This window comes from Calidris pugnax, unplaced genomic scaffold, assembly GCF_001431845.1.
Source record: "Calidris pugnax isolate Ruff unplaced genomic scaffold, ASM143184v1 scaffold413, whole genome shotgun sequence".
Taxonomy (NCBI): Eukaryota; Metazoa; Chordata; class Aves; order Charadriiformes; family Scolopacidae; genus Calidris; species Calidris pugnax.
The window spans coordinates 73,250-85,585 of NW_015091189.1; the positions used below are offsets into that span (position 1 = coordinate 73,250).

Here is a 12,336-nt window from a genome sequence, read left to right on the forward strand (position 1 = left end):
GGCGGGTGAGGCAGTGGGGGGAGGATAAGGAGCAAACAGCCCCCTCCCTGCCTTGGCACTGTGTGATGCTGGGGGGCGGGGGGGTCCCTCAGGACCAAGCCTGGGTATGGGGAAGGTGATCCCATCCTTTGGGTGCTGGGATTTCTGCTGGTGTGGGGGAGAAGCGATGCCCCCGTGTCCTCTGCCCACCCACGGTGGGGTCCCTGGGGTGACAGGGGTGAGGTCTGTCTGTCCCCTAAGAATGACCTCAGAGCTGAAGCACTTGGTGTTTATAAAGGAGCTGAGAAAGGGCTTTTTTGGGGGGGAAATGCCCCTCTTGGACACTCAGCTCGGTACCAAAGGGGCCCTTGGCTGCATGAGCTCGGTGGCAGGTAACAGGGGGGCTGGTTTGAGGGTGAGAGGGGGTGTGTGTGTCCTGGGGCTGGGGCAGAGGGACCCCTCCCGTGTCCCTCTCCTGCCGTGGGGCAGGCTGGGGGTGATGGCAGGGGGTCCCATGGGGATTTCACCTTCTCTTCCAGAGCAAACTGGTCAAGTACTTCAGCCGGCAGCTGTCCTGCAAGAGGAAGGTGGCCTTGCAGGAGCGCAACGCCAAGCTGGAGGGCTTCCCCCAGCTCCTGCACTGGTTCCGCATCGTCGACATCCGCAAGGAGGTGATGGAGGTAAGAGCTGGGCATCAACCCCCTCCCCAGAGCAGGAAGGACCCGCTGAAGGAGGTGCCGAACCTCTCCAGTAGTGTTTTGTAGGATCCTTGAGCAAAACTAGGTGAGGGGATGGTTTTTTTCTGAGATGAAGACTGGTGTGAAGCCATGGGGCCTGGGGCAGGCTGGTGGGGAATGAGGTAGAGGACCAGAGCAGAGGGACGAGGTAGTTCTACCACATGGAAAGATGCTCCAAGCCTGTGGTGGGACATGCTGGCCAGGATCACCCCACAGGTCTCCTCCAGCCACCAGTGAGGACACCCCGTTGCTACTCCCAGTGAAGAACATGGGTCCTGGGGTACCTTGAAGGTGCTGTCCCCCCGCAGTGGGGGTCCCTCATGTCCTTTTCACAGCGTGGCGGTGCCACAGAAAGCCACAGCATCCTTCTACTATGTCCTGGGCTCCTGCAGGTGATGGGTGCAGTGAGGGGGTGGCACCCAAAAGTGCTCCATTAACAGCTGGTCCCCCAGGGAAGAAGAAAATCTGTGCTGAAGGTGCCAGTCCCTGCGTGTGCTCAGGTTGTCATGGTGCTCCCAGATGTCCCAGTAGTGACCTGGGTAGGGATGTGCCTGAGATAAAGCTGTTTGAGCTGTGCCCTCTGAGTTTTTTTGTGTGAACTGGGATGAAAAATGAACTGTTTTGGGTTTGTCACCCAAATGGGGTGGCAGGAGGGAAGAGCTTCTCATCTGTCTGCCCCGAGGTGCTGGTTTAGAGGATGCTCCAGGATGAATTAGTCCTCTCTCCTCACTCCTGCCCTGTTCTTTCCCCGTCAGGAGATCGCCCCTGGGCAGCTGAGCCTGGAGGAGCTGCTGGAAATGACCGACGACCAGGTCTGTGCCACCGTGGAGAAGTTTGGGGCCAACAGCGAGGAGTGTGCCCGCCTGAACGCCTCCCTGTCCTGCCTCCGCAGCGTCCACAAGTCTGGTGAGTTGGGCACTCTTGTCCCTGCTAACCTGGTCCCCTCGGGCCAGTTGGGGTGAGTGACATTGTCCTGTTGTGGTGACATCCAGAGTGGGGCTTTAATACATCGGAGGTGTTTGCAGAGCCCTCTTAGGTTGCAGAGCTCCTGCATCCCTCTGGGGTGACTGGGTATCTGCTGCCCATGGGGGACATCTTCGCTTTGGTGCATCCCTGGGGCTGTGGAGTGTGCAGGGGGACTCATTTCTCTGGGAAGTGATGAGTTGTTAGTTCTCTGCAGGGAGGCAGCGTTTCTTATGAGGTTCCTCCAGCCCCCCTTGCCTGCAGGAGCACATCCAGCAGCCTTAGGGAAAAGGCTCAGCAAGATCTTGTCACTCAGCATGACGGGGGAGCAAAGCTCCTGTCCCCAAAACCCCTTCCCAGGGTGAGCAGGAGCCCTGTGTCCCCTTCCCCCAGGGCTGGGTGTGTGGCTGCGAGAGGTGGGGGATGCTGGATCACAGAAGGGGTTGGAAGGGGCCTCTGGAAATCACCCAGTCCAACCCCCTGCCAGAGCAGGTCCACCCAGAGCAGGTCCCACAGGAACATGTCTAGGCAGGGTTTGAATGTCTCCAGAGAAGGAGACTCCACCATCTCTCTGGGCAGCCTCTGCCAGGGCTCTGCCACCCTCACACCAAACAAGTTCCATGATCCCAAGGGTCTCTTCCAACCTAGACCATTCTATGAGTCTATGCTCCAGTCCATCATCTCCGCTGGGCTCTCTCCCAGCGGTTCCCTGTCCTCCTTGAACTGGGAAGCCCAGAACTGGGTATGGGATGTCTGAAATATGTCTGAAAATTACTCAGTGCTGACAGAAGAGCTGTGGAGACTTAAGCTAAGTCTGCTGGCTAATTCAGTGAGCACTAGCACGGAGATAAAGCACCATATTCTATTGGAGATGCCCAGCATCACCTCCCCATGTGCGATGGGGACCCTATTCTGCTTTTCCCCACGGAGCTGGTGCTTTGGTGCCAGCACAGGGGGGGTGTAGGGGCAGCAGAAAAATAGGGGGGGGACACATTCCCTTTTGGAGCAGCTGGGGGGAACGGTGAAACCCCATTTCACAGCCTAAATGCCTCCACTGTCCCCTTCCCAAAGGCTCTGTTCCTGGTCCCAGCCTGGGGTGATGGCAGGGTGCTGGTTTAGCTGTGGTGCCTACTGGTAGTCCTGGTCTGGAAGGACCCTTCTCTAGGGAGACCCCTGTCTGGCCAGACCCCCAGGGTTTGGGGACCCCGGAACCCTCTGCCCGTCTCCTGTCCCCTCTCGGGTGCTCCTCCAAGGTTGTTGCATCCCAGGAGATGGGGGATAGAATCATAGAATGGTCTAGGTTGGAAGAGACCCTTGGGATCATCGAGTCCAACCATCTCCCCTACTCTACAAAGTCCTCCCCTACACCATGTCCCTCAGCACTGCATCTAAACGGCCCTTAAACACAGCCAGGGATGGGGACTCCACCCCCTCCCTGGGCAGCCTGTTCCAATGCCCGACCACTCTTTGGGTGAAAAATTCCTTCCTAATGTTCAATCTAAACCTCCCCTGTTGGAGCTTGAAGCCATTCCCTCTCGTTCTGTCACTAATTACCTGTGAGAAGAGGATGAGCTGTGCTGGGATGTAGCTGCTGGGTTTTTGGCAGGCCTTGGGGATGGGACTGGCGATGAGGAGGGTGATGTGATTTCAATGAGGGGCAGCTTTTTGGGGACCAGCACTGTCCCTGCATTACAGCTGTGTGGCCTGACACATCCCAGGCAGGGGGTCCCAGCTCCTGCCCGGGAGGGGTCCCAGCCCCATCCACCCCTTGTGGTCACTGTGGTGTCTCTGGGCATCCCGTGTGGCACCACATGGTGTGCCACAGCATGGTGGTGCCAGCCACTGCAGGTGGACGGTGGCAGAGGACCCACCAGCCCCTTCTACCCCTGTGCTGGAGCAGCGAGGTGGGGATGGCTGAACCCAGCCTGACATTTCCTGCAGAGCACGAGTGTCCCCGTGCCCTTTAACTCCCCAAATCCACCTCCCGCCTGCGCTCCTGCCCTCCTTCCCTTTGCCATTTCCACTAAAGTCTCTCCGCTATTTGAGGAAGGGCATCGGTGTCTCCCTTGGAGCCTGGGGAAGGCTCTCAGCCTGCTCTTTGTTTAAACACCTTTGACTTTTAAAGCCCCTCGCAAACAAATCCTGCCCGACTCGCCATGTGGGCTCAGCCCCCCTTCCAGCTTCTCCACTCAGCCGAGGGAATCCCCCCCATGCCCTGGTGGGACCATGTGCTTTGGAAAATCCACACCAGCCTTGGGCTCAGCAGCTGCAGTGAAGATGCTAAATCATCTTCTGCTCCTCTGGATGATTTTCTGGGACCGGGCAGGGGGGAGGCTGTGGGATGCTGCTCCTCGCTCGACTTGCTTTTTAATGGGGCAGGTGATGGGGCTGCCAGCCCTCCCGGCAGGACGTGGCTTGGTGGTCCATTGGCTCCCTGCAGGGGGGAAGTTTGCCAAGCACCGCTCCTGTTTGCCTTCCCCAGCGCTCCATTTAACTCCATCCATCATCGCCCCACTCCTGGGGGGCTGTGGGCTGGGCTTTGTGGTGAGAGGCTGCTGTTTCATCCCTCTGGCCTCCTAGAGATGCTGCAGAGGCCATTCCCACTCTGCCCTGGGCATGTTGTCCAATGGACAGCCCAAGCCTTGGGGACAGGGAGGTGACAAGCAGCTTGGGGCATCACAGAGCCCCTGCCAGCCTGAGGGATGCAGTGGGCATCCTCTGTGCAGCGGAGGAGACCGAATCTCCCTGAATTTCTGAAGGATTTGGGTGGAGAAATCTTCACCCGGGTTGGCAGATGGTCTCCTTGTGTCCCACTTGTCACCGTTGTGTGTCCCCTGCCTCTGCGCTGGTGTTTCCCTGAGCCTTTGCCTGGACAAATGGCCCTGTCTCAGTGGTCCCTCTGCTTTTTGACCCCTGGGAGAGGTGGAGAACAGCCCCTGCCCCTCTTCTGCAGGTTGTGGGGGTGTGTGTGTGTGTGAGAGAGTGGTACCTCTTGGCAGGACAGGGCGAGATGCTCTCCAGCTGCAGTTGGGTGGTGGGAGCAGATCACCCCTCCCAGCTGCTCAGGGCTGGGGTCTGAGATGCACCGTGGTCCAGGCAGTGTGTTTTGGTGGGCTGTGGGGATGGGGAACTGGTAGAAGAGCGTTTCTGGTACGGTGGCAATGTCCACAGTGCCTGGGGGCAACTGGGGCTGGGCAGGAATGGGGCTGCAGGTTCCCATCTGGGGTGCAATAAGGCAACACTGGGCTCCCCTCCATCCCTCCATGTGCCATATCTCAGGGACCTTTTCCCTGAGGAAAGGGACTTGGGGGTGCTGGTGGACGAGAAGCTGGACATGAGCAGGCAGTGGGCAGCTGCAGCCCAGAAGGCCAACCGCATCCTGGGCTGCATCAAAAGAAGTGTTGCCAGCAGGTCCAGAGAGGTGATTCTTCTGCTTTACTCTGCTCTGGTGAGACCTCACCTGGAGCATTGTGTGCAGGCCTGGAGCCCTTGGTATGGAAAAGATATGGACCTGGTGGAGCAGGTCCAGAGGAGGGCCACGAGGATGATCAGGGGGTTGGGGTACCTCTGCTACAAGGACAGGCTGAGGGAGCTGGGGTTGTTCAGCCTGAAGAAGAGGAGGCTCCGGGGAGGCCTCATAGCAGCCTTCCAGTACCTGAAGGGGCTACAGGAAGGCTGGGGAGAACGTGTTTCCAAAGGCCTGCAGTGACAGGATGAGGGGCAATGGCTTCAAGCTGGAGGGGAACAGATTTAGACTGGAGATGAGGAGAGGGTTCTTCACTGTGAGGGTGGTGGAGCACTGGGACAGGTTGCCCAGGGAGGTGGTTGAGGCCCCATCCCTGGAGATATTCAAGGTGAGGCTCCATGAGGCCCTGGGCAACTTGGTCTAGTTGGGGGTGTCCCTGCTGACTGCGGGGGGGTTGGACTAGATGACCTTTGGAGGTCCCTTCCGGCCTGGACAAGTCTATGATTCCATGACTGGCCACCAGCCTTGCCCTTTCTACAAGCTTGGGCAAGGAAGGTCTATGCCAACTTTGAGAGCTGGCCTGGCTCATGTTATGTGTGCCCCCTTGATGTCCTCTTGTGCTTTGAGGCTCCATCTGACGCACCTCTGTTGAGGGCCTTCCAAATTACCTGCTGGATGTGTTGCCTTCATCCTTGCAGCCCCCAGGAGCCGGGTTATGGGAGCTGGATCCCATGAACTGGGTGTCCAGGAGGTTTGTACGGCCCCAAAGAGCCGACTGGGTGCTCAGTGTCTGGGTGCTGGGGGTCAAGAGTGGGGGTTGAAATGCACGTGGTGGTGGCAGTGATGTTCTCTCGGGATGCAGTGCTGGGATCTCGGGTCCATTGGGTTTTAGCAGCCCCTCTGGAAGGAACCCCACAGGTACCACGCTGCCAGGGACGTGGCTTTTTATCTGTGTTTTAGCTCCTTGTAAACCGAGGGATGGGCCTGGCCTGAAAATATGAGTAATGAACAAGTTGCTGCTGCTTTAAAACGCCATGTAATTTCTTTGTAAGCGCGGCAGTGGTCGATTTCTAGAAGCCAAGATTAGTATTAATAAAGCAGGAATGAGGTACAGTATTAACCTTTTCCATCAATCTCTATTTATTGAGTCGTTAATTAGAGGCATCTAATTTCCCAGGCCGATTCTGTCTGGGCACGGGGGCTGGGGAGGAAGCAGGATGCCTTTTTATTGCTTAAATGATGATGAATTTTGCCAGGACGGGGTTTGATGGCGGGGAAGGAGCCCCTTCCCAAACCCAGCACCCTGGGGGCATCTCCAGCAGCAGGGAAAGCCCCAGAGCACCTTATAAACCAAAAGCACGTTATATTTATCAAATATAGTGGCAGCCCTGTATTAAGCCGTTGTTTTATTGCATTAACAAGTCTGTATTGGATTTTTCTCGGCTGTGAAACCTTACAGTTGGCAGCGGTGTTTTATTAGCAGCCAAGGCGTTGGGTTTGGAGTTGAAGTGGGATTAATTTAATATTAAGTAAGAGCTGAGCGGGGCCGCTGTGGATGGAGGAGTTGATGGCGTGTGACTAGTGAGTTATACGGGGAGGTTATAGCTGTCCTGGGGGGCAGAGGGGGGGGAAAATGATCTGGAGCTGAGTATTTGAGTGTTTCTGGCCCTGGGAGGGCTGCGGGTGGCTTGGGGATGGTGTGGGGTCAGGCAGGGCTATGAGCAAGAAGGGGGGGGGTGTGAAAAAAGCAGTGAGAATCCTCATTTAGGGCAAATTTGGAAGCTTGGCATGATGTAAGGGTTCATGGAGTCGGTCCTGCCTGGTGATGGGTGTCCCCTGCCCACAGAGCCATCCCTTCAGTGTGGGGTGGGGATGATGGGGTGATGGGGGGGTTTTTTTGCCCCACGGGAAGGATGGAATTGCTGGGATGCGGGTGCTAGGAGAGCTGGGCGGGGGGGGTCCCTCACTGTAAAGCACCCTGAGATCTTGCTCTGGTTGGAGATGCCATTGGGGATGGAAAAAGAGCGATTGCAGCATCCCCCGAGGAGCAGCCGGGGTGTGGGGGTACTCGGGGTACAGACCCACAGCCCCCAGCTCCTTAAGGGGCAGCAAATCACTCCCAGCACTTTTTGTTTTGGGAAATAGAAGCAAAACTCACTATTGGTCATTTGGAACAGGGTGTGTGTGGGGGAAACAGTTTTTCTGGTGACATTTAGCTGTCCCTCCGCATCTCTGGATGTACGAGCTGCATCCCTCCTCCTCTTCCTCCTCCTCCTCCTCCCAGGAGTTTGTTTGCTTGTTTATTTTAACGGAGTGCTTCGGAAAAAAAAAAAAAGCTGCTTTCCCTAATTAAGTAGAGTGGAGTGAAGGAGGCTGAGCTGAGCAGGGAGGCAGCGGCCGAGGGGATTAATGAAGCCAAATTTGGCCAAGGAGGAAGGGGGGAGTCCCTTTGTACTGGTGGCCAGGGCTGGGTGGCAACTGGGAAGGAAGAGGTGGCTCAGGGGGGGCAGTGGGCAGCTGTAGCCGGTACTCATTTCAATACACAATTAATAGTCCCTACCTAAATAAAACCAATGGGTTTTTATGAGTAAGCAGGTGGCCGTGGAGGCAGGCAGGGCTTGGGGACAACCAGGCAAAGGGGAGTTTTGCTTCTGTGTGGGCTCTTCCTTTGCTTTTCCGACTGGGAATCTGCTCTGGCAGAGCAGGACTCCCCGGGGGGGGGAGCCAAATCCGAAAGCATTTAACACGCTTTGCGGGAAGAAGAAGAGCTGGGGGATTTTTTTTATTATTTTTTTTTCCTGTTGTTGTTGTTATTTTTGCCTCCCAGCGCCTTCTCGTTTAAGCGCCTCTCGTTAAGCGGAGGCCCCGCTACCTGCAGCGCGCGTGTGAGCAACCCTGCCTTGAAAAATACATTTTCCCAGCTTAATCCGGGGTATTTTTAGCCCTGACGCACCCACCAGCCCCAGAACGGGTTATTTTTGTCCTGTTACGACACAGCCTGGCGTGGAAGGGGACAGCAGGCAACTGGGGGGGGGGGGGGGCCCCAGCGATGCCACCAGGCTGGCGGGGAAGCAGCCTTGGCTCTCTCCTCCTTCGTTAGCCGCTGCTAATTACTGCTGGGGTGGGAGAGTGGGGATGCTGCTGGGGCCCGCAGCATCCGGGCAGTTTTGAGTTATGTAAATCGATGCACACAGAGCAACCAATGGGGGAGCGCCTTGATTTGCATACATGCATGCCGGCTTGCAAATCCCTGGCTGCTGGGTAATTAACCACAGGGGGGCCAGGGTTTGTGGGAGGGCTGTTGTGTCCCCTCTCACCTATGGCCCTGCTGAGCAGTGGCCTTGGGGGGGACCTCGAGGTGGGCCACCGGTGGCCTTGGGGACAAGGGGACAGCCCAACTTGGTGGCACTGGGTCAAGCTTTGCTGGCATGTGGGTGAAGATGGGGGGTGGAACATTTTCGGGGGCCGTGTGTGGGGTGTGACACGCTCCAGCTTGTCACCTGCCGTGTCCCCACTTGGGGGGCTCGTGTGTGGGGTGGCTTCGGAGACCCACCAGCAGCTCCATCCAGGCAGAGGCGAGGCCTCCCTACAGCAGGCCTTATTCCTGCCCTGATTAAATTATGAGGAAGGGTGTTCACTTTTTAATGAGCTTCTTGCTGGGTCGAAGGACTTTTTGTAGCAGCTGGAGAAGCAACTCTAAAAGCAGCTGGATAGGACTTGCTTAATTTTTTTATTTTTAATTTTATTTTCTGCTTTGAGGGAGTGATTCAAGAAACCTCCTTACCCCCTTTCCCCCCTCCTGAGTTGTTTTTTTTTTGTTTTTGTGTTTTTTTTTCCAATCCAGTCCTGCAGCTTTCATTTCAGAAGCCCTTTCCTCTTTTACTTTTCCTCTGGAGCTTGAAATAAAACATTCCCCTTGAAAAGGCTGGGGGGAGAGAGGAGACCAGGCAATTAATAATCAAAAAGGGACAGGGAAGGAGCCTTTTTAAAATAAAGAGATTAGGGTTTTATGTTGGTTTTCTTAGCAGAGGCGATCAAAAGGAGTTGGCGGAGGGACCTTGAATTGGGTCCATCACTTCATTGCTCTGAAGTTGCTGCCGACAGCCCTTTGCTCATCTCTGCGCTGGTGGAGACGAATAATTAGGAGTGGAAAAGAGCCCCACTTAATTACACACACACCCCCTATCCCCCCCTTCCTTTATGCAAATGGGATAACTGGCTGGCACGGTGGGGGGGGGGTTGCAGGGGTGAGATGGGTGGGCACCAAAGGGTTTCCCATCCCTGTGCCTGGGAGAGGGTTTTGGGGTGGGATGGGGGTGGTGGGAAGATGGGTGATAGTGGGGGGCTCAGCACATGGGGGGGCTCAGCCTCAGGTGGGGAAATAGGTGGGCAAAGCACCTTTTTAACCCTTGCAAAGCCTTTGCTTGACTTCACACATGCAGAATGCGGAGAAGCTTCTTGCTGGTGCTTTGTAGGGGGGTGGGATGCTGTGCTGGAGTGGGGCCCGTGTGGCTTCTACCCCACCACGTGGCCATCTCTGTGTGTTCTGTCCCAGGTGGCAGCCTCTCCAAGCAGGATTGGACCATCCAGTGGCCCACCACGGAGCCGGGGAAGGAGAACAGCCCCGGGTGCCAGCCGGAGCCGGGGCAGTGGGGCAGGACTCACCTCTCGCAGAGCCCCAAGGTCCAACCCAAGTGCGGGCAGCATCACTGCCACGGGGGCTCGCCCCACGGACCCATGTACACCCACGTGGACCGGCTGACCGTGGAGGGTCACCCGGGGCTCTGCCCACCCGTGGAGTCCGGCCACCGCTCCCTGCCACCTTCCCCACGCCAGCGGCACGTGGCTCACACCCCTCCACGCACCCCCAACATCGTCACCACCATGACACCCCCGGGGACGCCGCCCGTGCGACGGAGGAATAAACTCAAGCCCCCCGGGACCCCCCCGCCTTCCTCCCGCAAACTGATCCACCTCATCCCTGGCTTCACCGCCCTGCACCGGAGCAAGTCCCACGAGTTCCAGCTGGGGCATCGCGTGGACGAGGCGCACACCCCCAAGTAAGTGGGTTGCCCCCCAGGGTTGGGTTGACAGGAGAGGTAGGCCCAGGTGAACCTCATGAGGACACACCCCCAAGTAAGTGGGTTGCCCCCCGGGGTCGGGTTGACAGGAGAGGTGGGCCCAGGTGAACCTCATGAGGTTCAACAAGAGCAAATGCAAGGTTCTGCACCTGGGCCGGAACAATCCTCGCCACCAATACAAACTGGGGGTGAGGTATTGGAAAGCAGCCCTGAGGAAAGGGACTTGGGGGTGCTGGTGGACAAGAAGCTGGACATGAGCAGGCAGGGTGCAGTTGCAGCCCAGAAGGTCAATCCCATCCTGGGCTGCATCAAAAGAAGCGTTGCCAGCAGGTCCAGAGAGGGGATTCTTCCTCTTTACTCTGCTCTGGTGAGACCTCACCTGGAGTATTGTGTGCAGGTCTGGAGCCCTCAGTATAAGAAGGATATAGACCTGATGGAGCAGGTCCAGAGGAGGGCCACGAGGATGATCAGGGGGATGGAGCACCTCTGCTACGAGGACAGGCTGAGGGAGCTGGGGTTGTTCAGCCTGGAGAAGAGGAGGCTCCGGGGAGACCTAATAGCAGCCTTCCAGTACCTGAAGGGAGCCTACAGGAAGGCTGGGGAGAGCCTGTTTAGAAAGGCCTGCAGTGACAGGACGAGGGGCAATGGCTTCAAGCTGGAGGGGAACAGATTTAGACTGGAGATGAGGAGAGGGTTCTTCACTGTGAGGGTGGTGGAGCACTGGAACAGGTTGCCCAGGGAGGTGGTTGAGGCCCCTTCCCTGGAGATATTCAAGGAGAGGCTCGATGAGGCCCTGGGCAACCTGGTCTAGTTGGGGGTGTCCCTGCTGACTGTGGGGAGGTCGGACTAGATGGCCTTTGGAGGTCCCTTCCGGCCTGGGCAACTCTATGATTCTAATTCTATTCTATTCTATGATGCACACCTGTCCCGGCTCCTTTGGAAAAAACCCCTAAATTCTGGGGGTCTGTCTCGGTTTTTTTTGGAGGTAGAAAAGCTCTTTGTAGCTCTAGCAGGCAGTGGGGATGTTGCTGGGATGGTGTCTACTTTGTTCCCCAAGGGACCTCATTTTGGGAGGGTGGGGAGCACTGAGAGGGTCCACGGTCACCACTCAGCAAAGCCCCCACGTGGTAGAGCGTTGCCCTGGTGGCACAAAGGGTCAGACGATGGGATTTTGCAGCCACAGTGTGAGGATGCTCCATCCAGCCATAAGAACCATGCATTAGTGCGAGCCCAAGATGGGGGTGATCACCTTTGGGCTGAAACTTCACTGGAACAGGTTGCCCAGGGAAGTTGTGGCTGCCCCATCCCTGGAGGGGTTCAAGGCCAGGCTGGATGGGGCTTTGGGCAACCTGGTCTGGTGGGAGGTGTCCCTGCCCAGGGCAGGGGGTTGGAACTCGATGATCTTTGAGGTCCCTTCCAACCCCAACCATTCTATGATTCTATTCTATGAAACGTGGATGTTTTGTATACCACGTTTTGTATTCTGGAGACCTCCCCAGTATCTTTTCCGGCCCTACTGGTGCTTGCAGAAGGCTCTTCAGGCCACGCCACGGTTCCTTCCCACCGCTCTTGCTCTGCAGCTCCAGTGCCGGCAGAGGATGCTGCGGTGCAGGGAATGGGCTCCCAGGCAGCAACACGCTCCCTCTCCATCTCCTCTCAGCCCTTTTGGTGGCTGCGCTCAGAAAACCCTTCTGCTGCCTCAGCCTCAGCGTGGGGTGGCAGAGGGGACCGGTGGTCGCTGTGGGGCATCATCTCCTCAGGGCTCCATCCCAACTCATCTCCTCTCCCCAAGGATGCAGAGGATGGAGCGTGGCTGGTCCCTGCTAGCCTCCCAGAATAGGAGCCCCGGGACAAGCTGCAGTGTTTGTTCTCAGATTTAGGGGGGGTTCTTAGAAAATAAGACTGTGCCAGAAGCCTGGGCAGAGTCCCCTGAGGGATGTGGTGGCAGCAGGGGGAGGTCTGGGTCTCCTGCCTGGTTCTGGAGGTGGCAGCGATGCTCAGGCAGCCCCGGCTGGAGCACATAAGGGTTAAAATGCACTGCCTTTGTGGGGTGCCCCCAGGTGCCAGACCCTCATCTCCCCCTCTTCAGGCAGGGCCAGAGTGGAAGGGG

The 12,336-nt window shown here is 57.1% G+C and overlaps 1 protein-coding gene across 1 annotated transcript in view; it reads left to right on the top strand.

Annotated features, from left to right (window-relative positions):
- Nucleotides 1-166: 166 nt before the first annotated feature.
- Nucleotides 167-12,336, top strand: part of KSR2 (kinase suppressor of ras 2) — a 100,011-nt gene continuing 87,841 nt past the window's right edge. The window contains exons 1-4 of the mRNA XM_014959513.1: nt 167-217; nt 519-659; nt 1,472-1,622; nt 9,701-10,205. Coding sequence (XP_014814999.1) covers nt 167-217; nt 519-659; nt 1,472-1,622; nt 9,701-10,205 — 848 coding nt within the window. The remainder of the gene's footprint in view (nt 218-518; nt 660-1,471; nt 1,623-9,700; nt 10,206-12,336) is intronic.